Genomic DNA, 26,383 nt, shown 5'->3' on the forward strand with positions numbered 1-26,383 from the left:
AAACAACTCTATATAACTATTATGTGTATATATACATATATATTTATATGAACACATATATATGCAGTAAATATTTGGGAAGATCCTCTCCATAGATATCAAACAAATATAAAATTAAGCCACAGTGAGTCACCATATTATAAACGTCATAAATGTTTTAAAATGCTTAACAGGGGTTGAGGATTTAGCTCAGTGGTAGAGCGCTTGCCTAGCAAGCTCAAGGCCCTGGGTTTGGTCCTCAGCTCGGAAAAAAAAATGCTTAACAATATCAAGAATGTTGGAAATGAGAGATCTCAAGGTGGGAAATTAGCACACCACTTTGGAAAAGTATTTCATGGAGTTGAAAGTGTGTCTCTTGCCTGTAACCCAAGAAGGCATTGTGTATGATACCTGGAGGGAGGAACTAGAAAACTCCACTCTTGTCTGTTGGGCTAAGTGTTGTAACGGACTCATACAGCTCAGACTGGCCTTGAACTTGCTATGCAGCCAAAGATGATCTTGAACCCCTAATCCTCCCAACTCCACCTCCCAACGCTGGGCTCCACGTGCAGCCCTTTGGACATGATTTAAACTTCTTATTTTAGGGGAAAGGCATGAAGAAGAACCTGGATTACTTAGGAACACTGTGAGCTCAATGGTGGCTTCAGATTGTATATTTTCGGCCTCTCAGGGCTGTCAGGATCTCGTGTGTTTGTTTCTGGTTTTACTTTCATTTTTTTCGTCCCTTTCACCATCCGCTCAGATCCTTCACTATCCTGAATTATTCTCCCAGTAAAACTAGGAAACAGAAACAAAGAAGAGAAGAGAAAAGCCGGCAACTGTCCCCTTAGCCGTTGGGGGAGCCCAGAGCCACACCTCAGTGTCTGCTGGCCTGAGGACAGGGGGTTCTAGTCTGGGAGCCAAATGGAGCAGGTGTTTATAAACACCTCCTGTTGGTTCTATTCCTGCTACAGAAAATACAGAAGAGATCATGAACTTCGACAGAAGAAATGGTCCCACATCCCTTCTGAAAATATCTTTCCTCTGGAGACCAACGAGACCAACCATGTCAGCCTGAAGGTGAGGAGGCCTTGCTCCACCAGTTGATGCAAATCTGACAAGACTTTGGTAGCATGGTAGCAAACGTGCTCAGCACGGACAGTTTCAGTCATCCCAAATCCAAGATTTAGATGTTTGCAGCTTAGAGGGAAGGATTTCTTTTGGCTTTTACTGCATGGCTTGTTCATAACTCAATAGATCAGGAAAGAGAAGGCAATCAGGCCAGACACTTTCCAAGTTCTAATCGATTAGGTTTGTCCCACCCCTGTCCTCCCAGTGACCCACTTCCTCCAGCTAAGTACCACCTCATAAAGGTTCCAGCACCTCCCAGATCTGTACCACCAACTAGGCACCAAGTATCCGCACACATGAACCCATGGGAGGCATTTCACCCTCAAACCACAACGGTACGTCAGTCATTCTTAGCTTCTGACCTGGAAGAGAAATACCTACCAGCTTCTCCCACCCTCAGGACTCATCACCTCAGGCTAAGTAGCTGCCATATATTTTGGTCATCACTGAAAGAAGCCTTTGCTAGGATTTGTCTAGAAGTTTCCCTTGACAGGGAAATGTAATCAGTAGCCAATGTGAACAACTCACCCACATTTTCTGCAGCCTGCAATGCAGACTCCCAGATAGATAGATAGATAGATAGATAGATAGATAGATAGATAGATAGATATGATAGATAGACAGATAGATACAGATGATAGATAGATAGATAGATAGATACAGATGATAGATAGATAGATAGATATGATAGATAGATACGGATGATAGATAGATAGATAGATAGATAGATAGATAGATAGATAGATAGAAAGATAGATGAGAGATGATTGATAGATGATAAACATAAATAGATGATAGATGAGATAGATGATAGGTTAAATGATAGATAGACAGATAGATTGATAGATTACTAGTAAGAAGTTCTCACTTATTGAGAACTTATGTGCCAGCTGTATTATTACTTTGCTTCATCTCCTCCTGAGCCTATCAGGTAACAGGACTGGAATCAGAAATGTGGTTCCAGCCTGAACCCAAACCAATTGTAGACTTGAGCATCTTACTGACTCACACCACGGTGTTATCAGTGTTTCTATAAGGAAGCACCAAGATGGAGTGCATAAAGTCTCTCAGACAGGGAAGAGCAGACAGGCCCAAGTAAATCCACTACACTTTGGAGCTTCTCCGTCAGCCATGTGATCACACTTCACACAGGAAGCAGAGAGAGAGAGAGGGAGCAGGAAGTTGTGCCAAGCTCTATGGGTGTTCCACCTCCACATCCTGCATGCTGGTTTTCAATAGCTCGGACCTGCTCACAGCTGTACATGGGTGGCATGGTCTTTGCCCCAGACTTGCCTCATGCTCCAGGAGCCCTCCTATAGACTTCCAGACATCACTCACAAAGACTGGTCTATCTCTGGCAAGTGTCAGAATGAAGTCCATCTCCAGTATTTTGCAGTATACAGCAGATGAGCACAAGACAACTGGGTTTCCAAAGGCAAAATGTGCGGGCTTAAATTACTGACTCGATCCACACATAAGAAAACCTTTAGACACGTTAAATTCTTAGGTGACATTGTGATCATTTAACTCTCCCATAAGGCATTTATAAAATGAAAAAAGGGATGGAAAGGAGGAGGAAGAAGATGAAGTAGAGGGAAATAAGGAGAGGAGGAGCAGAAGAAGAGAAAAAGTCAAGGAGCAGGAGAAGAGGGGCAGACAAAAGGAGGTGGAGGAAGAGGAGGAGGGAGAAGAATAAGAGGAGGAAGAGAGAAAGAGGAAGAGGGAGAGAAGGATGGAGAGGAGGAAGAGGAAGAGGGAGAGGAGGAAATCTAGGAGGAAGAGGAAGAAGAGAGAGGAGGGAGGAGAGAAGGGAGAGGAGAGGGGAGAAGTCAAGGGAGAGGAGGAGGAGGAAGAGGAGGAAAAGAGGAAGAAGAGGAAGCCTCAACTACCAATACTAAGCAGGGGTTACTATTGTAGCACCAAGATTTTTCAAAACCAAAGACTTTATTACATACCAGCTGACCAGCCAGGAGTTCAGGAAATAATCAAATCTGCCAGCCTATGGGTTTTATCAGGACACCATGTAGAGAGAGGAGAGAGGCTGTTTGCTAGATGGATGATAAGAAGAAAATCTTTAGGATTCTTTTGAGCAGGAGACCCTGGATACCAGGCCTCTTAACAAATCTCATGTCTTCTTGGGGACGGACAGCTGTTGTACTCTGGAAAGACAACTTGAGACTACAAGGTTGAAAGATACCTCCTAGAGAGGCTGGCTTCTTCTATTCACACGCATGCTAAAAATCTCACTCCAGGAGTCCTCGAGTGGATTCTGGAGCCCTTTCCCAAAATTCAACTTACAAACTTTGTTATTTGACTGAGGGCTTTCTATCCAGAACTTGGCCCATTTAAACTTTTTTTCTTAGTGAGTAGTGTACCAGTCATAACTCTTGGAAGCTAATTAAGCTATTTCTTCTGCATTTAAGGGATAGCCCCATGAATTTAGCAAGGATACTAGCACACCTGAGCTAGTGAGGGTTACCACCGCTGTGGTGAAGCACCACAACCACAGGCAATGTGGGGAGAAAAGGATTCATCTGGATGTGGTTCTGCAGTACTGTTCTTCACTGAAGGAAGCCAAGACAGGAACTCAAACAGGGCAGGAACCTGGAGGCAGGAGCTGCTGATGCAGAGGCCATGGAGGGTGCTGCTTACTGATTGCTCTTCATGCCATGCACAGCCTCATTTCTTATAGAAGCCAGGACCAAAGCCCAAGGTGGCCCCACCCACAATGGGCTGAGCCCTCCCCCCTCAATCGATAATTAAGAAAGTGGCCCATACATATACAGCCACCAAACTAGATAAGATGGATGAAACAAAGAAGTGCAGGCCGACAGGAACCAGATGTAGATCTCTCCTGAGAGACACAGCAAGAATATAGCAAATACAGAGGCGAATGCCAGCAGCAAACCACTGAATTGACAATAGGACCCCCATTATAGGAATCAGAGAAGGAACTGAAAGAACTTGAAGGGGCCTGAGGCCCCATATGAACAACAATGCCAACCAACCAGAGCTTCCAGGGACTAAGCCACTACCCAAAGACTATACATGGACTGACCCTGGGCTCCAACCTCATAGATAGCAATGAATATCCTAGTAAGAGCACCAGTGGAAGGGGAAGCCCTTGGTCCTGCCAAGACTGAACCCCCAGTGAATGTGCTTGTTGGGGGGAGGGCGGTAATGGGGAGAGGATGGGAAGGGGAACACCCATATAGAAGGGGAGGAGGAGAGGTTAGGGGGATGTTGGCCCAGAAACTGGGAAAGGGAATAACAATCGAAATGTAAATAAGAAATACCCAAGTTAATAAAGATGGAGAAAAAAAAGTCTAAAGATGCTACACCCCTAAAAAAAAAAAAAAGAAAGAAAGAAGAAAGCGCCCTAGAGGCCTGCCTAAAGGTGGGAAAAGCACATGCGAGTGTATGTCCAGTTGACATAAAATTAGCCAGCACAACTGACCCTTCGTCAACTTGACATGCACACATCACTATTAAACCATAACCTTTCCTTTCCCAGTCATCCCCAAGGTCACACATTAATATCAACATCACAATATAAAACATTTTACAGACTTAAGTCCCACAGCCTTAAACATTTAACTACGTTAAAAGTTCTCCTTTTAAAACACCCAGAATGTTTTAAAATCCAGTCTCTATAAAACTCCAAAAAGTTAAAAGTCTCTCAACTGTGGGCTCCTGTTAAATCAAGAATAAATCAAATGCTTTCTTACTTCAAAAGGGAAAAGCCAGGACACTGTCACGATCTGAATAAAGCAAACCCATACTCCAGCAATGTAGAGAACTCAGTGTCCACTCTCAGATTCACTCGTAGTCTTCTGGGCTTCTCCAAGGGGCTTGGGCTGCTTCTCTGGCTTCACGTCCTGGAGCACACACAGCTTGTCTTCTAAGTTCTGGCCGCCTCCAACTCACCATTCCTGCTGTTCTTGGTGGTCATCTCACAATACTGGCATCCCGAAAATGCTGGAGTCTCTGACTGTGCCTGGGCTGCATTCTTACCAATTCTTACCTGAGCTCTTTTCAGGGACTCCAGCCTGCCACATAGCATCATTCAGTTGCTCTCCATAACCCCTTCATATCTTCAAAGCCAGGACCACCTGCCTGACTCTTAAGTTGCCAAGTTTGGCTGCCAGCACAAGGCACAACCTTGGTCACCTCTAGAACACAGAGTCTGGGTACAGACTCTGAGGTAACGCTTCCCAGAGATCTCACCTCTGTGATGCTGGGCTCTTCTAAATCACTGCTAATTTCTCATCTCTAACTGACCAGCATCAATTGTCCCAGTAGAGCGAGCCATGGTTTCACTTCAGCGATTCTGGTCTCTCGTTAATCACCGATGATTCTTCTGTACCAGGTAGACAGAACCACAGATTCTTAACTCTAAATAGTAAGTGACCCCAAGAGAGTCTTCAAATCACTCTAAAACCTTCCTCTAAAATTTCACAAGCCGGGCCTCCTTCAGCTGCATTTCTCTCAACATCCTTGCCTTCCAAGCACACATAATAGCTCACCGAGCTTTGAACCCTTAATGTCTTTTCTGGTCCAAAGTTCCAAAGTCGTCCCACAATCCTCCCAAAACACCATGGTTATACAGTTTCCATTTTAGTCCAGGTTTCTATTTCTGTGATGAGGCGCCATGACCAAAGCAACTCGGGGAGAAAAGGATTTATTTGTTATGCTTCCATATCAGGTACCTGGAGGCAGGAGCTGATGCAGAGGCCATGGAGGAGTGCTGATTATTTGCTGGTTCTTTAAGACTAACTAAGCCTGCTTTCTTATAGAACCCAGGACCACAGCCCAGGGGTGGCCCCACCCACAGAAGGCTGGTTCCTCCTCCATCACTAGTTAAGAAAGTGCACTACAGGTCTGCCTACAGCCAGATCTTATGGAGGCCCTTCCTCAGCCGGGGTTTCCTCAAGTGAGCTGATATAAAATTAGCCAGCACAGAACTCTTAAGTTTTGATGAGACGAGAATTTAAAGATAAAACAAATCTTAGCTTTTTTCTGTGTTTAGACCAGAAGTCAGCGTCAGGGAAGCCAGGAGCAATATCTAGCCTGTGGTAGTGCATGGGTTTACACATGCTCGTGCGTGTGTACGCACACATGTTTGCGCGGTGTTCTGTGATGACATTTTTAACCTCAAGTGCCAGCATATAAAACCATGCACTAGCATATAAAAATCTATATTCCAGGTTCCTTTTTGAGAAGTCAGCTGACCTGGCAATTCTAACACAAACCCAGGATTGATGAACACCTGGTCCCGACGTCTCATCTGCATATCTGCTGGGCCTTCAGGTGTAAAATTAAACTCAAAAGCAGTGAGATTTTGTAACATCCTTTTAAAGGCATCTGCCAGGAGATGGCGTAGCCCGAGATTCCCAGCAGAAGGAGAATCAGAGGAGCCAGAAGCAGACAGAATTCTTGGTACTAATAGGGTCATGAGAAGGAGGAGGTAGATGCCTGGAGAGAAGAGAAGTTGATCAGAAGGAGCAAAGGGTTACAGCCCCGGAGTGCATCAAGGGGCCTGGCCAGCACAGTGTTGAATACTCACAGGCACACCCCATAGGAGAGCCTTTCCTCTTTGGCGGTGGAAGGGATGGATATGACGTTCTGAAGCAATGGTTCTTTTCTCCAACAGATTGACGATGACAGGAGGCGGGATACAATCCAGAGAGTGCGACAGTGCAAATACGACAAGAAGGTTGGTACAGCACTGGCCCCGCTGTCCTGGACCCTGCCCGTGTATCATAGTCCCCCACTCTCCTAAACCCTGCCTGTTATCGCAGTGCCCCACTGTCCTGGACCCTGCTGGTTGTTGGATTCGGTTTGTCCATGCTACAGCAAGGCCCCTTTTCTCAATTGATCTTGGCAGAAAGTGATCCTGAAAGACCTCAAGCACTGTGACGGTAACTTCAGTGAGAAGCAGAAGATAGAACTGAACAAGGTATGCTCCCCGTGTGCTGCGCTCCTCAAAATCACTTTCATCCAAACCCTTGAGGTCCCCCGTGGTGCTGCAGCCAACAGAAAGTCCCCCCAAGCAAGGGAAGGGCAGCCTGACGTGTTGACAGTCACCAAGAGACTGCAGAGTGAGGGCTGATGCGGCCTACGGCACCACCCTGGTTTATTTGAAAGTAGTTAAAACTTTTTTCAATGTGGGTGAGTAGGGTGTGATGTGTGCAGGAAGGAGCTGGGGTGTCGTTTGGTTGTTACAGGGATCCTTCCTTCCAAAGACCTCAAAGGATCCATCACACGGCTACCTAATTCTCCACACGGGCAACCCCACCCCTCCCACCCTGGGTCTTTGCTTTATAAACAGCCTCTTCTCCTTTTCTAGCTACTGCAGTCTGACTACTACAACCTGACCAAGTTCTACGGCACTGTGAAGTTGGACACCAGGATCTTTGGGGTGGTCGAGTACTGCGAGAGGGGGTCCCTCCGGGTAAGGAGCCATGGACACTTCCTATGACCTAAGTGGTCACTACGTGAAAAAGGAAAAAAACGTGCTGGAGATATGGCCCAGTGGACCACCTGCAACTCCAGTTCTAGGGGATCCAACACTCCCTCTGGTCTCTGTGGGCACTGCACACACGAGGTATGCAGATGCACATGCAGGCAAAATGCTCACACACATAAAACAAAGAGTTTTACTCGATGGAATGACATCAGAGAGTCATCAGGAAAAGTGATCAGAGCCATCAGATTACATCACTTGGTTCTATGACGTCATTACAAGCAAGCCAAAGGTATTCAGAAAGGCCGAATGGAAACAGGAGCAAAAGTAGAGGGCGACTGAGTGAGTGAGTGAGTGGGTGAGTGAGTGGGTGAGTGGGTAGGTGAGTGGGTGAGTGGGTGAGTGAGTGGATGAGTGGGTGGGTGAGTGGGTGAGTGGGTGAGTGAGTGGGTGGGTGAGTGGGGGAGTGGGTGGGTGAGTGGGTGAGGTGGTGGGGTGGGGTGAGGGGTGGTGGGGGGAGGAGGGGTGAGGGAGTGAGTGAGGGGGAGGGGTGAGGGGTGGGTAAGTGGGTGGGGGGGGTGGGAGTGGGTGGGTGGTGGGTGAGGGGAGGGGGAGGGGTGAGGGGTAAGGGGGAGGAGGGGTGGGGGGGTGGTGGTGGGTGGGTGGTGGGTGGTGGGGGTGGGGGTGGGTGGGTGGGTGGGGGTGGAGGAGTGGGTGGGGGGGGGAGGGTGGTTGGTGGGTGGGTGGGGTGGAGGAGGGGAGGAGGGATGAGGGGTGAGTGGGTGGGGTGGAGGGTGGGTGGGTGGTGGGGGTGGGTGTGGTGGTGGTGGGGGTGGTGTGGGTGGTGGTGTTGGTGGGGGTGGTGGTGGGGGTGGTGGTGAGTGGGTGGTGAGTGAGTGAGGAGTGGGTGAGTGGGGTAAGTGGGTAAGTGGGTGAGTGGTGAGTGGGTGAGTGGTGGGTGGGGTGGGTGGGTGGGTGGGGGGTGGGTGGGTGGGTGGGTGGGTGGGGGGTGGGTGGGTGGGTGAGTGGGTGAGTGGGTGAGTGATGTGAGTGGGTGAGTGGGTAAGTGGGTGAGTGAATGAGTGGGTGAGTGGGTGAGTGAGTGGGTGGGTGGGTAAGTGGGTGAGTGAATGAGTGGGTGAGTGAGTTGGTGAGTGGGTTGATGAGTGCTTTGAGACTCCATTCACATCATTCACTTGCTTTGGGGTTAAAAGCATGAAAGACAAGATGTTCAAGCAGCATCACATGACCTGTCCTGCTCCATTCTCCTCCCCTACCCCCACCAGTGACTCAGTGACGGTGACTCAGTGGGTACCGGGTGGACTCAGGAATTCTGGTAAGCAGCTCCAGAGGGAGCTTCAAGGGAAGTTAAGACGGGGCAGAGTCGCGTTCACAGGAGAACTAACCATCAAGCCTGGCCCTGGGCACACACAGTGATTGTACAAAGAGCAGGGTCAGGTGTGGGAGGCAGGACTCGGAGAAGGGGAGAACAGGCTGGAATCCAGGACAGGGGCTGCAAAGAGGCCTGAAGGATTTCTCCTGACCCTGCCCAGTGGCTGGGCGTGTGCTCTAACGCTCTGATGTGCTGAGCCTTGGGCAAGGTGGGCATGGAATTTATCAGGATACTTTGAGATTAGAGGGCACTAAATTGATGCCAAACAGTCTTGAATGGACTCTAGCCCAAGCCAGTGATCCCCGTGCTCCTGGACTTCCTTCAGAACCAACTGTATTGAGGCACTCGCCACCAAGCCTGATGACCTCGGTTCAGTCTCCCAGAGCCCCTGTGGTAGAAGTAGAGAACTGAGTTTTCTGAGAATGCAAGTTGTCTGAACTCCAACGAGAGCACTGTAGCAATGCACCCCCACCAAACCCCAATGCACTGTAGAGGTCTGTGGAGAATTGTTAGCACAGGCTATCAGCGTAGTTCTTCTGAACTTCAACGACTCATTCCCATTGTCTATATAGAGTGTTTGAAAGCTCAACAAGAACTAACACCCTCCAGACTCACTGAACACTTCACAAGGCTAGCATAGACTGATCGTACAATGGACTACAACTTATGGTTATGAGCATACATGGAGAAATACCAACAAAATACTGCAATATTAAACTAGCCATATACCAGAATAAGATGCAAACAATAGAATATGGTTAATAGAACAATATGGTCCGTGTGTGTGTGTGTGTGTGTGTGTGTGTGTGTGTGTGTGTGCACGCATGCACGCACACTTGTAAGTGTAGGGGTCAGAGCATGACAGCAGGTATCTTCCTTGACATTCCTACCTTATATATTGAGGGAGGCTCTCTCACTTGATCCAGAGTCTATGGATCTCAATAGGCTAACTGGCCGCCCCTCCAGGCTGTCTCTGCCTCCCCATGCTGGAATTACAAGAGGCCTGTGGCTACCTGACATCCGTGTTGGTGTTAGGCATCTGAGCCCCCATCCTCACGCTCACAGGGAATCGGTTTGCTCATGCTACCCTGCCCTTATCCCCCAGATGATCATGTTAACGGGCCTGGAGGTGATCACTTCCATCGATACGGATAAAACGAACGAAAGTTCCTAATGATAGCCCTCCCCACTCTTTAAACGAGGGAAATATTAAAACATCTCAGGGAATAGCGCACAAGCCTACAAATATAATTTTATAGAGCAAGGTCATGTGCTTTCTATGAATATGCATTTAAGAACAAGGAAGGAAATACCAAAACGAGAGACTGGATCAGGCGATGCAACCAGCGGCTGTTTTCTTTTCTACCTTTTGATACGCCACAGATTTTGTTCACATTTTATAAAAGATACCTGTGTACTCTTTGTATTCAAACAGAATCGCGCTGGAGGTGAGAACAGGCAGGGGTGGGCAAGACTCCAGTCACAATTGTTATCACTTAATATTCTGCTCCGGGTTATACTGAAAACAGTTGCTTGCTGGTTTAATGAAACCTTGTATCTTCATAAGAACCACCCTAATGTTAGATTAGTTCAAGGCCTAGCTCCTCCAGTTCCTAGGAAAGCCAAGAGCTCTCTTAAGGGCAGAGATCTTAGCGGACTTAAAGAAAGCCCAGAGCAATTAAGTCAATTGACGTAATTAACACGGGGCGGAGCCATGAGCCTAATGTTAGAATTCCCAGGAGCAACTCCCTGCTTAAAAACACGAGTCCAGTCTCCAGCTCTCAGGAGGCAGATGTGAAAGAACCACAACTCCGAGGCCTCACGGGGTTCTGCCTATGTGCTGTGTGCCAGCTACACGGGGACCTTCAGGTCTTGTGGACTACCAAGGGACAGCCTGCCTCAGAACAAGATGTTTAAAAAGCAAATACGTCTACCCAGTCTTGGTGAGCTGGAGTAGGTAGGGTAGATACTTTTTCAGTCAGACTCCTCAAAGCCAGTCTCCAGGCAGTGGGCTTGAAAACGGTTGCTTACAGGTTTAATGAAACCTTGTATCTTTCTAAGAACCACCCTAATGTTAGTGTTGGGCTGTCCTTCAATCCTACCCGAGGGTGAAATCTACCTGATGTCTGTCTTGTTTGCTTGGAGGTTTTGAAACAGGGTCTCATGTAGCCCAGGCTGGCCTCGAACTGCCAATGTAGTCCAGGCTGCCCTTGAAGTTCTGGTCTGCCTGCCTGCACCTCCTAAGTACAGTACACATTCGATAATGGTTGTGTTTCTTGTTTATGAATTTACTGAACGGTTTGCTTTATCATTGTATCAGGTTACCATACTGTAGCCAGCAACATGATACATCTCATATCTCTTTTCCTTTTTTCCTTCCTGTCTTTCTTTTCCTTTTTCTTTCTTCACACAGGGTCTCAGGACATAGCCCAAGGTGACCTCAAACTGGTAGAAATTCTCTTGTTTAAGGCTCCCGAGTCAATTGAATTGTCTTGTTTCTTGTGGGCCTGGGAACAAGACCTTGGGAGGAGACAGAGAAAGAGAGACACAGCAGAGACACAGAGACACAGAGACAGAGGCAGAGACAGAGAAAGTGTGTGTCTGTGTCTGTGTCTGTGTCTGTGTCTGTGTCTGTGTCTGTGTCTGTGTCTGTGTCTGTGTCTGTGTATGTGTCTGTGTCTGTGTCTGTGTCTGTGTCTGTGTCTGTGTGTGTCTGTATCAGAGTGTAGGGGAGAATACCATTCTGCACTAAAGCACATCTGTGGTTTACCGGTTTTGAGTCCTGTTGCCTGGACTTTGGAGGTCTCTGGCTCTAGGTTTGTGTGAGGACATCACACAGTAAAATCACCTACCACGCTTCGCAGACTGTACCTCTGTCGGACAATCCATGATGGGAGGTGATCATAAAAGGAGGGTGGCAGCATCTCAGTTTGTTCCTGACTCGGCAGCCTCCTGACTGGATAACCAGGCTCACAATCTGTCCACGACGGCTTCCTCTGCAGCATGTCACCTCTCTCCTTATGTGTGTGTTTCTCTCCCCTGTTCAGGAAGTGTTAAATGACACGATTTCCTACCCTGATGGCACGTTCATGGATTGGGAGTTTAAGATCTCTGTCTTAAATGACATTGCTAAGGTAAGAGACACATGGGCACAGGACATTCATGAGAATGAAAGTGAGTGTAACAAGTTCCCAGCCGCCATCCACACTGGTGTCCTCCGTACGACGGCAGCCATGGTAGATGTGTCATATGCAGGACTTGACTAGGTAACGTGTGTACTCACATGTCCTTGTAGATTTTTCCAAATAAAATACCATATGAAATAACTTAATCTGCTAGATTTCAGGGAGAGATTGGGTCACTTCCTTCATAAATGTAAGGTAGTCTTGTCACTGTTTTTGGAGCAAGGTGGCAGAGGGCTAGAGACGAGTATATGTTCATCGCTCAAATAAGCAGGAAGTGAAAGCAAGATGGCTCAGTGGGTAAAGTGCTTGCTGCTCAAACGTGAAGAATTAAGTTCAAATCCCACATTTAAAAAAAAAGTATCAGGTCTGGTTGCACATGTAATTCCGGAGCTGGGGCGGAAGAGACAGACAGATTCTCCCGGTTCACTGACCTGATCAGCCTACCTAACCAGCAAGCTCTGTTTCCAGTGAAAAACTCTGTCTCAAAACCCAAGGTGGGGGCTTTCCAGACGGCTTCGTGGGTGAAACCACACAAGCCTGACAGTGTGAGTGAATCCCCAGAAACCACAGCAGGGAAAGGGCCAGCTCTTGAACGTCGTCCTCTGACTATGTGTCCCGTGGCGTGCACGCACTCATGATGTATGTGGTATGCACACACGTGCGTCAAACACACAAGAGCAATAACAAACACGAATTTAATTGAGAAAAAAAATAACAAGGCAGATGGAACCCGAGTAACAACACAGCCAGAGGCTGACCTCTGACCTTCCCACCCGACCTCTGACCTTCCCACCCACCCGCACGCCCAGTCACAGAGCCCCATCTTGTGTGGCACACAGCTACTCGGCCGCAGTTTGCACTCAACTTCCTTTTTCTTCCTGTCGTGCAGCTATGCCTCCCAAGCGCTGAGCTTTTCACGGCACCTTTAAAGCAAGGTTCGCCACACTGAATTTGAAATTGGACAGTACGGCCACACGTGCAGAGAAATAGATTCAAAATGCCACTCCTTTCTTGCAAGCGGTCACTCAGCCAAAGCGTGTGACATCTCTTTGTTTTCCCACCTTCTGAAAAAAAATTACAGGGGATGTCCTATCTACACTCCAGTAAGATTGAAGTCCACGGGCGTCTGAAGTCCACCAACTGCGTGGTGGACAGTCGCATGGTGGTGAAGATCACTGATTTTGGGTGCAATTCCATTCTCCCTCCAAAGAAAGGTCTGTGCCGCTTTTACTTGGATTTCTTCCCCCCCACCCCTTTGTTTTTGTTTTTGTTGTTTGTTTGGATTTTGTTGTTTTCTTTTGTGAATTATTATTTTTATTTCACTTACATAGAAAGTTCAGGAAATGATGGTGAGATAGGCAACACTAACTCTTTCTCCAGCACACCAACGAAGGTTTTGTTTTGTTTTGTTTTAGTATAATGTATTTATTTTATGTTATGGGTATGAGTGTTTTGCTTACATGCGTGTCTGTGTAGTGTGTGCATGCAGTGCCCACAGAGGCCAGAAGAGGGCATCAGACGCCCTGGGCCTGGGGTTACAGATGGTTGTGAGCCGCCCTGTAGACCCTGGGAGCTAAAGTCAGGTGCTTTGTAGGAACAGAAGATGCTCTTAACTGCCCAGCCATCTCTCCAGCCCCTCAACGGATGCTCTTTGAGTTAAACAGGTGTCTTCCACGGACGTTGTTCTCAATATTCAGCTCCGTCTCTTGAGATAAATGAAAAAGCAGAAGGAACTTGCAGACTTGTAGAAACTAGGCCGGAAGAGCCCATTGAACCATCTAACTGAACCGTGTAGGAGATGGGTCCCAGGTGGGAGTTTTGCTCAGGAAGATGGAGGACAGAGCAGGAAACCCTGTTCCCGTACAGACATTACTATTCACTTATCTGTGGTGACAAGATCCATATACGTACATATGTGCACATGCGTGTGCACATACAACCTGAGAACTACAGCCTCGTTGTTCTTCAGGATTGTGGGAAGGGTCCAGAAGAGGAATGTGAAGTCACACAGGTGTGTGGAGGGCAGGCACACCAGCATTCCCCTTCAGTCTTTATTATAAGTTACAGCTAGGCCACCTCCGAAATCTAAGACTCATGTTGTCTCGACATATGACCTCGCTCCAAAAATGAAGCTCTTACTTCCAATTCTGTTTAAAAGTTCTTTGAGTTTTATTCACACACACACACACACACACACACACACACACACACACACACACACGATGTCTATGTATGCATATACATATGTGTATACACACACATACACACACATGTCTATGTGTATATATACATACCTATACACACACGTGTCTATGTGTATATATACATATGTGTACACACACACACACACACACACACACACATTTCTACCTCGATTTCTCCAGCCCTGTTAAGTTTAACATGATAATGAACTAAACACAGAAAGTTTTTTTTTTATTCTTTTCAGCATGTATATGTGTACGCAGTGTGCTTGCATGTGCGACGAGGGCAGTATTTACATGTGTGTGTGCACACGTGCATGCTTGTGCTCCTTGGTTCAGGAGCCTGAGGCTGTGTCAGGAGCCTTTCTCAAACACACTTCACATTATTCATCGAGGGAATCTCACTACTAAATCCTGAACTTGTTCACAAGGCCATCCTGACCAGCGGCTTCCTCTGGGGAATCCGTTTCTGCCTTCTAAGCACTGGAATGGCAGACGGGCACCACGCCCACCCAGTGTTCAGATGGGTTCTGGGGTATCCAACCTCGGGTCCCCACATGTGCACAGTGCTTTCCTCTCAAGCCCCAGTGAGTTCTCCTAGACCTGCTGGGTGCAAAACTGGCTTATAAAGCAAAAGGACGAAACTTCTGATCGGACAATCTACATCCCAGCCCCCTTAGCATTGTCTAACTGGATCTCAGACGTCTGTTACCTGAACCTTCAGCCCAAGTAGAGCCGCCCCCCTCCAACTTTGTCGTGTTGCTATCTCGCGCACAGACCTGTGGACCGCCCCCGAGCACCTGCGCCAAGCTACTATCTCTCAGAAAGGAGACGTGTACAGCTTCAGCATCATTGCCCAGGAGATCATCCTCCGCAAGGAAACTTTCTACACGCTGAGCTGCCGGGATCAGAATGGTGAGTCAGACCTGCCCCAGCCCGGTACGGAGCCAGCCGTCTGCACACAGGACCCGCTGAGACCCAGATCTCTGGTCCCACAGCCCATCAGGGCCTCCTCTGAGTTGAGCATTCTATGTGAGGATTGCAAAGGCTTGGTGTTAGAGCTCAGTCAGGTGCCATTATCACCCATATCAGGGTTAAAGGATCGTCCTTCACTTGCTGGCTGTGGTGGTCCACACCATTTGGAAAGTGAATGCAGGAGAATCGGGAGTTCAAGGCCATGCTCAGCTTCCTAACCACTTCAAAGCCAGCCTGGCCTGCACGAGACTCTGTCTCAAAAAAGCAAACACAGTAAGAGTCTTCCCTGCACTCCAGTTCTCCTCTTGACCCCAGAAAGTGAGGTATGTGCGTAATCACGGGACTAGCACAGGCTAGCAAGGCCACATGTGCACTCCATTCTTCTTGTTTTTCGTTGCTTCTCATTGAAGGAAAACACTTTGTTCCATTCATCTGGTCTTCACTTTCTGAGCTTACTATGCACTAACTTACAACTGTCTAGGAGGTCAGCTTGGTGAATCTGGGAGTCAGGATATGGAGAGGGACCAGGGGAGCCTGAGGAAGGCAGTGGCAGAATCTGAGAATCCTTTAGAATCCAGCGTTAGCTGCCTACCAGCCAGGCCGCTCCCTGTTGTAAGTGGGGGAAGACTCCTCCCATCTCGCTCACAACTGTAGACAGGCTCCCCCACTCTTCTTGGACTGGAAGATCATAAAAGGGTGAACCAACTCGGACTGTGCCAAACCGTCCTCACTGGGGGGTCTTCTCATAATGTAATTGTTCTTATCCAATCAGAGAAGATTTTCAGAGTGGAAAATTCCTATGGGACGAAACCCTTCCGCCCAGATCTCTTCCTGGAAACCGCAGATGAGAAGGAGCTGGAGGTCAGTGGGTCTTCCCAGTCTTCAGTGTCCTGTCCGCTCTGAAGCTGTACCACACACTCGAAACACAAACGTGTACTCACAGAGAGCTCTGGAAGCTCTACGGGGCCTCCAGGTTCTTTGGGGGTGGCCCATTTCTCCTCCGAGAACTTCTGGTGGGTTTCTTGGTTTGTAGTCCTCCATTCTAAGCACTGCCTTGAGTCACCACCTCTTGCCTCTCTGTCTCACTTCTAATTCTTCTGATTAGAACATGAGTGACTCCATGTGGACCTGCCCAGGTAACCCCGTACAATTGCCCTCGCTCAAGATTTTCCAGTAATCCTATCTGAAAAGGCCAAATACAATCACCCCTTTTGTTTGATAGGCTCCGTGTGTGTGTGTGTGTGTGTGTGTGTGTGTGTGTTTTCAGTTACTAGAAACCACTGGGGTCCAAAATTACTAAATGGAAAACTCCAGAATAAACAATTTATAAATGTCGAGTTGTTCAGCACGATAAAACTTCGTGCCGCTTTTCTCTGTTCTATTGAGACAGAAGCCTTCCCTGTATCTGACAAGTCCGCCCTGTGTATTCTCCCCTCCCATTAGTCTCTCAGTGGACACCTAGGCTCAAAGATTTACAACAGAATGATGAGCTCAAGTAACCTCATTACCTAATAACAGCTCTCACATGCCTTGCAGGGATGGGGAAATATAATATATTACTGTAATTATTTTACTTATCATTGGTTATTATTATAACTTATAGACTCCCTCTAATGATGAGTATGTGCTGGGATCTAGACTCTCCCCACTTGAAACTCTCTACTGGGAGCCTGGGAATCATCTCTCCCAGGCAAGGAGGGACTGCTCTTTGGTGACAGTCATAGGACACAGGGATCTGTGACCAGGCATTCTCACCCCTCCCCCAAGCTCTACTCCTCCCTCAGCTCAGGGCCGGGCTGCTGGTGCAAGCACACATCACAGTCTACACTTTTGAGAGCAATGTATATGTGGTGTACGTGCTAGTCTTACAGTTACTTCTATAGGTTTAAAAAGAAATGCTAGCCAGCTATGGTCTATACATCTTCCGTCCCGGCACGAGGAAGGTAGAGGGAAGATTATCAGGTCTCAGGGTCCAGCCTCAGGTACATGAGACACTGTCTCATTTACAAAAACAACAAACCCTCACCTGTACAGATAAGGAGCTGAGGGTAATATTCTGATTCAACCAATTTAATAGCTGGTACTAAAAGTGTGTTTTGTTTAAAATTCTACTTTAATTTTCCTAAGCTAGGTGTGGTGGCACGTGCCTGCAATCCCTGTACTCGAGGGGTAGAGACAGGACAGTAGGTAATTCAAAGTCATCCTCCACTACATAGAGAGCTAGAGGCTAACCTGGGCTACATGAGACCTTGTATCAAAGAAAGAAAAGAAAAGAAGAGAAAAGAAAAAAAAAGAAAGAAAGGTAATAGATGATAGACAGACAGACAGACAGACAGACAGACGACAGACAGACAGATAGATAGATAGATAGATGAAAAGAAGAGAAGCATGCTTCATTTTAGAAACCCAGAGGAAACATTTAAACAGTCCTTCAAGAGGACCTTTAGACGTCAGACATGGTGACTCATACCTATAATCCCAGCAATGGGGAGGCTGGGGCAGGAGGACTTCAAGCTTGAAGACTGTGTGGGTTATACAGTGAGCCTCATTGTAAATTTAAAAAAGCATAGGAGAGAGAAGAGGATGAAAGGAAGGAATGGAGTATAGCATTGACAGAGAACAGAGGGCACGGGAGAGGGGGTGGGAGGGGACATGATAAGGCCCCGAGCCGCCGAGATAAATGCTCCCTCCACTGTTTCTCTTCACTCCCCTTTCTCCTGGTCTTCTGGAGTCCTCCCACGCCTCCCTCTGGTCATCAGATCTTTTCATTCATCCCCCGTAAGATATGAAAGATTCCAGGATCCTCCAACCTCCCAAATCCTTGCCTGCTAGAGCTCCTTACCATCAGGTGGTGTGGCATTTGTGTGTAGCTTGTCTACAACCTTCAGGATGCCTTAAATCACCTCTAAGTTACCTATGATTTATACGATAAACCCTATGAAGACTTTATTGTCATGTCGTAGAATATTGAATGTGTTCGGTACAGACTTAGTTTTTTCCCTGAACCTTTTCAACCTGCAGTTAATGAGGTCTACACCACGGAAGGACAGGGCTGATGCGTTATACAGACGGTTAAAGCCCTATTCACCAAAGCAGTATCCACAATTCATCTCTGTGGCTGAATGATTCTGCAGCTGGAAACTAGGCAAAGAACTCATGCCCCAGTTCTGGTCCCAGTAGAAAACAAGTCTGAAACCAGGCCCTCAACAGTGCCCCTTTGCTCCTCGGAGGTGCAGCCCATGCCGAGGCAGGGGCATCACCCAGAGGCTGGATAAACAGAGGCAGCTGTGGCCTTAGTTCTCGCCAGGAACCATTCGAACAAAATCCAAGGAGAGGGATCCTGTACTGAACCATTCATCACCTTGTTTCCAACCCCGGTGACAAGCAGACTTTGTTTAAATTAATGGTGTCAACTTCCCTTTTGGGTCGAGTCACAAATATGGTGGCAGTGAAGATAAGAGGTCCCTTCTACCTCCTCTTCCTCTCCCCTCCCTTTTCTCTGAGCCACTTCTCCATTACAGCCTCGCACCCCTGTCCTGTGGGACACTTAAAACCTAAGTACAAATGCCTTTTGCCCATGCAAAATTTAGAACATACGTATGTGTTCCCAAATCACTTAATGCCTTTGGGGCGGGGCCTGAATATAAGAGGTTTCCTGTGTGGTCCGCAGGGGAGTGACTCCCAGCTGCAGTTGAGATTAACAAACCATTGACCTTTGTTCTTAGTAGACCCACTTGCTTCGTTTCTGTTGAGACACGTTAGTTTTGTTTATTACAGAGAGAGAGAGAGAGAGAGAGAGAGAGAGAGAGAGAGAGAGAGAGTGTGTGTGTGTGTGTGTGTGTGTGTGTGTGTGTGTGACCTTAACTGCTAAAGGCATCTCGCCAGCCTGAGCCTCATTATTTTTTACCCTCCCTGACCCATAAACACCACATGTTCCTGTAGAGCCTTTCATCTGTCCCATGAGTCCAGCCTCATTCAAACTGTTACCACATCTTAAGGAACGGCACTCCAAAGACTGACGGGGTGTGGTAATGTAGGTGGCAGAGTCTACACCATGAAAGGGAGAGAGCTGGAGACTGGTTCTCACGATCATCGTGGCAGAACCTTGTGAAATATCCCCCGCCTTGATCATGCCCATCAAGAAGGACAGAATGAGGATCCGGAGTTTAGCATTCTCCCTACCCCACCGCACCCGAGCTAAGCCCCGCCTACTTTGTCTCTGCGGGTCTAATAAGTCCCGCCCCTCTCTGCAGGTCTAATAAGCACCACCCACCTTGTCTCTGCAGGTCTATCTACTGGTCAAAAGCTGTTGGGAGGAGGATCCAGAAAAGAGACCAGATTTCAAGAAAATCGAGAGCACACTAGCCAAGATATTTGGGTATTGCTGACCTTTTTATTTTTCCTCCTAATGTTGGATTCTTTAACGATGGTTGGATAGCTGATATTTAGTGCTACCGAGGAATGAAAATATTTGTGCTAACAAAATTCTCGGGTGATGACCAACACCAGTTACATAGAATTCAAATGATTCAGAGATAAAAAGACCACTTCTCAGGGGCATGCTCTCCTATAAAGTTAAACACTCAAGGACAAAATACATCATAATATAGCATACATTTTATCATTGAAAGTAGTTTCCAGGTTTTTAGTGACAGGGGGCTGGGAGTGGGAACAGTGCTTGGGATGTAAATAAATAAGTAAATTAATTAATTTAATAAAATAAAATGCACACACATATTTTAAAAATAGTTTCTAGAGGCAAGAAAGATGGTTCATCGGTTAAGACACAAACTGTTCTTGCACAGGCCCCAAGTTTGGTTTCTACACTCACATCAGGAGAGCCACAACTGCCTGGACTCCAGCTCCAAGGGACAGGATGCCTCTGGCTTCCCTGGGCCGCTGCATTCAGGAGCACACGCACAGAGACATAAGCTAATAAGTCTGGAAAAGAGATACAGTTTCTAAGAGAACCTAAAAGTTGGGGTGCATGAGGAGGTAGAGAGGATCTGGGAGGAATTAATGGAAAAGAAAATATGGTCAAAGACATTGTATGAAACAAATTGTAATTCAATGTATAATTTCCAGACCCTTCTGGAAGTCTAACCTGGGTCCTGGGATTCTATAATGCCCTGGGTAAAATTGTTTTTTACATTTCATTTATTTTACATATGTGGGTGTTTTTCTCGAATGTATGCCTGTGTGCCATGTACATGCAGTGCTCACAGAGGCCAGAAATGGCATCTGATGCTGGGATTGAAATTACAGACAGTTGTTAGCTGCCATGTGGATGCTGGGAATCAAACCCAGGTCCTCTAGAAGGGCAGCCAGAGCCCTTAACCACTGAGTCATCTCTCCAGGCCCAGACGAGCAGTTCCTAACATTAGAAACATCTTAATATTTTTAAGATCTAGTTTTTGTTTTTAATTATTTATGTATGTGTGGACTTGTGCACATATGGGCAGGCACCCAGATCCCCTAGATCTGAACTGGGATTGCAGGAGGCTGTGAGTCGCCTGGTAGGTCCTAGGAGATGAGCTAGGGTACACTGATGAAGCAGAAGAGGCTCTTAAGAACCATCTCTCCAGCCCCCAAGGTCAGCAAGCTTTTAAAGGTCTCCAAAATCACCAGCCATGTCCCTAGATGCTTTAAATTTGTTTTCTGAATCAAACAGCATTCATGTTCAAAATGGGTGTTACCCCCCATTATTCAGTGATACCGAAGTCTAATGCTGTGTGCTTTTAGCTAATACACTACAGATGGGGGAAGGGACACGGGCTGGAGATCTGGGAGGCCAAGCACCAAGGAAAGCATGATACTGGCTTGCTGGGGACAGAGGGAATCTCTCTCTCTCTCTCTCTCTCTCTCTCTCTCTCTCTCTCTCTCTCTCACACACACACACACACACACACACACACACACACACACACCACCACCACCACCACCACCACCACCACCACCACCACCACCACCACCACCACCACCACCACCACCTCACAGGCTACTAATTCCCTCACTCATGACACTGGAGTAAGCTGGATGGCTTCTCTCCTTCCTTCTATTTCTGACTTTCTAGAGGTGTCATTAGGTCCTAAGATTCAGATACCTGCTGAGGTGAAAAGCCAAGGCAGAGAGGGAAGCTGGAGTTGATGAGTCTGATTGGCAGAACTGCGTTCTGTTTGAATAGAGCAGGAGATAACAGATTCAATTCTTGCCTTCTCACTCCTTCCCTGGCTGTCACTAAAGTCAGATAGGATTGTGCAGTATCAATGATAGGGACCCTCGTGGAGATCACGGGCCCCTGAACTTTACCCCTGACTCTAGTGGGTCTCAAACATGGCTGCACATTTGAGATTCCCCAAGGAGCTTTAAGGAACACTGACACCTTAATTCTACCCTAGAGCATTTGATGTAACTGGTCTGAGGTGTAACTCAACACTGGGAGTTTTAATCGTTCCCTAGGTGACGAAGATTCACAGTTAAGATGGAGAAACTTTTAATTAATTCCATTCATTTGGAAAAAAATAATCTATCATCTCCCCTGTGCTCGCTCCTATTCCCATTCTGCCTAACTAACCCTCGCTGGTGGGGTCTAGGAAGAATCCCTTGGAAGCTTGTTATAAAACTTCTCTCTTGGGATTGTTGAGTTGGCTTAACATGTCAACAAGACTAGCCACCTGAGTTCATACCTGGGGAGAGAGAGAGAAAGAGAGAGAGAGAGAGAGAGAGAGAGAGAGAGAGAGAGAGAGAGAGAGAGAGAGAGGCATAAACATAAAAACACATAGACCTGGGGTTGGGGATTTAGCTCAGTGGTAGAGCGCTTGCCTAGGAAGCGCAAGGCCCTGGGTTCGGTCCCCAGCTCTGAAAAAAAGAACAACAACAACAACAAAAAAAAACCACATAGACACACACAGAGAGACAAACATACACACATAAACACAGCCACACAGAGACACAGCCAGTCTCTACGTACACACACACACACACACACACACACACACACAGAGAGAGAGAGAGAGAGAGAGAATACACAGAGAGAGAGAGACACACACACACACACACACACACACACACACACACACACACACCAAACATAGAAGCACACACACTCATATAAAGCCAGCCGTCTCCTTCTAAGAGCAGAAGTAGGAACTTGTCGATGATGTAATCCTGATGACAGAATGGCTGTGTTATCTCAGAGCTTTCCACCATGTCTTTACGTGCTATAAGCATTATCTTTAATATACACAACACCATGAGACCCCACACACCCCTTCCCTGTGATATGTAAAAATCCTTTGTCTGTTACCACTTGCAGCCTTTTTCATGACCAAAAAAATGAATCTTACATGGACACCTTGATCCGACGTCTACAGCTGTATTCTCGGAACCTGGAGCACCTGGTGGAGGAAAGGACTCAGCTGTACAAGGCCGAGAGGGACAGGGCTGACCACCTTAACTTTATGCTGCTCCCACGGTAAGGCAAGACTCCTACAAATATGGCTTCCCATGATTCCACAGCCAGGCACCTTGCTCCCAGCTGAAACCTTCAACATGTCTGCCTTCCACTGTTGCTGGTTTTGTTCTGAATTTGTTTTGGGCTTTGGTTGGTTTGGGACAGTATAGGATGGTTTCCTTTTATAGACACTTCAGGGTTAAAGATGCTTATGCCTTGCCGAGCCTCCAGATTTCTCTCTGAATGACTACAGCAAAGGAGCTCTTGTGACTCTGTTATGGACTGAGCAGTAGGCTGTGGGTTCTAATACCTCATTAAGCCTACATACGGCCTTCAGACAAGTTGCCGCCTGTCTGTCCTCGGCCTCAGAATGGAAACCCAAGTCTGCCTGTGCTGTGTGAACTGAGAGGCTTTCGGGTATTAGGTGTTGGTGTCTCTGCTTTTCTTCTCGACATCACAAAGTCTAACTCATAAGAATTAGAAGGTGTCGGTGGGAGAGGAGGTGGGTGACGGTCACCAGGTCTCTTGCTACCAGGCTGTCTATGAGCGAACTTTGTGAAGAATGGTCAGGACGGAAGAGAAAGGACATTAATACTGAAATTCCCGAAGAGTTTAATGTTTTCTGAGCACTGTCATTCGAATAAGTTCCCAAGGAATGTTAAGATAAACAAGGAATCACGACATGATGGTTTGGCCTATGGCTTTGTACAAGCAAGAAGGAATGGTCTCTTCCCATAAAGGTGTGGTAAGCTGTTAATTGAGTGTAAGGATGATCTAGGTAGTCTAGCCCTGGTAAAATCATGGAAACAGAACTCAGTGAGACCTGACTTCAAAGCTTGTTTCTACTAACTGCTATCAGTGAACAGTCTTCGACAGGAGACCTAAGTGATCCAGCCTCTCTCCCATCTTCCTTCAGTATCTCATATAGCAGATAGGAGACCAACACTTGCCTGTGACATTACATTCATGCTGGGGTATACACAGTAACTGTGGCTTCTCGAGTTCTTCTACTGCTTCCTCAATCCCTCTCAGATCCACCCCCCCCATACTAATGACTGTTCTCCAAATAAAAAGTAATTTCTTCTCTATAAACCTGGGCAAAGAGGTAGGGGACACACGCATGTCCCATTCAGTCCCCGGGACTAGGAAAAGCCTAATCTGGACCATGAACCTTCCGGCTCACAGGCACCAACTGGGAGAGCCTTCTGGACATACACTACAGCTGCCCGCTCTATGTCAAAGAGGGCGTGTGTTGTCTGAGCCACATAAACTCACTGTATTGTGCAGAATTCTTTGCCTGGAAAGTAAGGCCCCATTGACAAACAATGCCGTGAATACTCGACGGTTGTCCCAGGGTTTCACCATCGGAGGATTTAGCCAACAGTGTCATGTCAGTGGGTTGGAACAGCTACCTCCACAAGTCAAGTTCTCTCAAGCTCGTTCATCATGCCACTTTGACCACTAGATGGCAACTTTTAGAAAGATTTATTCTCTCTCTCTCTCTCTCTCTCTCTCTCTCTCTCTCTCTCTCTCTCTCTCTCTCTCTCTCTCTGTGTGTGTGTGTGTGTGTGTGTGTGTGTGTGAGCAAACATGCCTGTATACATTCCAGTGTGGCTGCCCATGCAGGCCAGTACTGGCCATCAGATCTGCAGACTTAGAGCTCTATGTGAGCTTCCTGATATGGGATCTGGGGATGAAATTCAGGTCCTCTGGAAAAAGCAGCAAGAATTCGTAACGGCTGAACCCTCTCTCCTGCCCCAGTGGCAAACAATTTTGCTCGGTGGTTGAAGCCACACTTTATTATAACTCTGGAAAAATACATTTTGTCTTTAGGAAAACTTCAGGTTTTCATTAAGTGGCCGCTGCCCAGAAGAAGCTGAAAGCAGCCTGTACAGCAATGCTGACCAGCGCGTGGGAACCACGCCATTTCAGCATTTACTGAACAGTACCCAGGAGGCTAGGAAAACATAAATGGGTTTTCCTCTTGTGAAAAAACCAAGACATCTAATTTATATTCGAATTCTGTAACAGCGGCAACCCAATACTCACCACCCGAAGTTCTCTTTCTTTCTCTTAACTGTAAACGCTAAGTTTTCTGAGGAGTACAGGGTTTTCAAATTCCCTTGCTTTCTTCTACACTAACATAAAAAGCGCAGACTGGGAGACATTTCAATGTAATCATTATGTTTTTGCAGCCCCCACAACACTCCGCAGGCTACACACAGTGTGTCATTTACACACAGTGTGGCATCACAGCGCAGCCAGCCGCATCGAGGGTGATTTTGCAAAGGGCAATACATTTTGTTACTACCCTGGAAAAGACTTTCCTCTCAGTGAGTTCCGGCCCCTGTGGCTGGTAGGCCATGGCCTTTCCAGAAGATCCCCACAGATTCTGCAATTGTCTGTACCCCTCCAAATCTTCTCCGTCTCCCCGACCATGCCTGGGCTTGCAGACAGCTCACGGTGCACGGGGTGGGCAGGCGTGGCTCGGTTCTGTGCAGGCTATGGGGTCACAGGAAATCCCCACTTCCTTTTCAGCCCTTCATTTTCTTATCTATTTAAAAACGAAGGATTCGGGGGCTGGAGAGATGGCTCAGCAGTTAGGAGCATTTGCTGCTCTTGCAAAGGACCTGAGTTCCCAGCACCCACACGGTAGCTCACAGCCATCTCTAGCTCCAGTCTCAAGGGCCCCCTCTTCTGGCCTCTGCAGGTACCAGCACACTTGCAGTACGCATACACACATTCGAGCAAACACTCGTATGAAATAAAATAAAATGAGGGCTTTGTTCTCGTGGTCTGCCGTCGCACCCCCAGGGCCCAGGTTCTGAATCATGTTTCTCCTCTGGCTCCCTTCAAAATGACCCCAAGAGCAGCAGAGAGTCCCCAGCCCCAGTCAGTCCCCTGGACCCTCCTCCATGGTGAAGGTACCTTGTCCCCTAAAGGAAGTCCCAGTCAGCTCAGGTGGACTGGCTCTGAGAAGTTGGCCCTTCCATCCCTTCATCGAGGCTTTCTCAGCGGCTTCTCCTTGGCATCTGTCGCTGTAGTCACAACTTACTTATGGAGTGGTCGACTTTGCTCTTTGAAGGACCCGCATGTAGCTCAAAATATCCATTAACATCTGACTTAAGTGTATTAAAATCAATGTGGGATGCATCTTTTTTTTTTGGCGTGATATTAAATAATGCCATCGAAGAGGGCAGAACTGTTGGCTTTGGTGAGAAAGGCAGTGCTCATAGCCTCAGGGTCAATTTCTTACATCAGGGGCACCCGTGACATTGAGGTTTCTTAATATGGCGCTATGCTTGTTCCGAATGGATTATCGATGGAGAGATTATCAATGAACGTGTACCGGCATTAGAGTTATATAGGTGATAGCATTGTGAGTTTATGAATATGACTAATCTAAGTTAAGGTTGAACATGCTAATATGTATCCAAATTCAAACACACACACACACACACACACACACACACACACACACACACACAGAGGAGTCATATATATAACATAGGAAATCTGTTGGTTTTGCTTCTGGGACACTTACTGGAATTCATTAGAAATCTCACATTTTTCGATCCTGTTGACAGTTGCTACAGTCTA

General features: G+C 47.1%; 1 protein-coding gene across 1 annotated transcript in view; it reads left to right on the plus strand.

The window, feature by feature from the left end:
• The window catches only part of Gucy2c (guanylate cyclase 2C), a 77,988-nt gene that overhangs the window by 39,201 nt on the left and 12,404 nt on the right, over window positions 1-26,383 (plus strand). The window contains exons 12-21 of the mRNA XM_032905518.1: window positions 954-1,059; window positions 6,764-6,826; window positions 6,998-7,069; window positions 7,460-7,564; window positions 12,017-12,103; window positions 13,236-13,368; window positions 15,133-15,270; window positions 16,103-16,191; window positions 19,617-19,708; window positions 22,646-22,804. Coding sequence (XP_032761409.1) covers window positions 954-1,059; window positions 6,764-6,826; window positions 6,998-7,069; window positions 7,460-7,564; window positions 12,017-12,103; window positions 13,236-13,368; window positions 15,133-15,270; window positions 16,103-16,191; window positions 19,617-19,708; window positions 22,646-22,804 — 1,044 coding nt within the window. The remainder of the gene's footprint in view (window positions 1-953; window positions 1,060-6,763; window positions 6,827-6,997; window positions 7,070-7,459; window positions 7,565-12,016; window positions 12,104-13,235; window positions 13,369-15,132; window positions 15,271-16,102; window positions 16,192-19,616; window positions 19,709-22,645; window positions 22,805-26,383) is intronic.

This window comes from Rattus rattus, chromosome 6 (genome assembly GCF_011064425.1).
Source record: "Rattus rattus isolate New Zealand chromosome 6, Rrattus_CSIRO_v1, whole genome shotgun sequence".
Classification (NCBI taxonomy): Eukaryota; Metazoa; Chordata; class Mammalia; order Rodentia; family Muridae; genus Rattus; species Rattus rattus.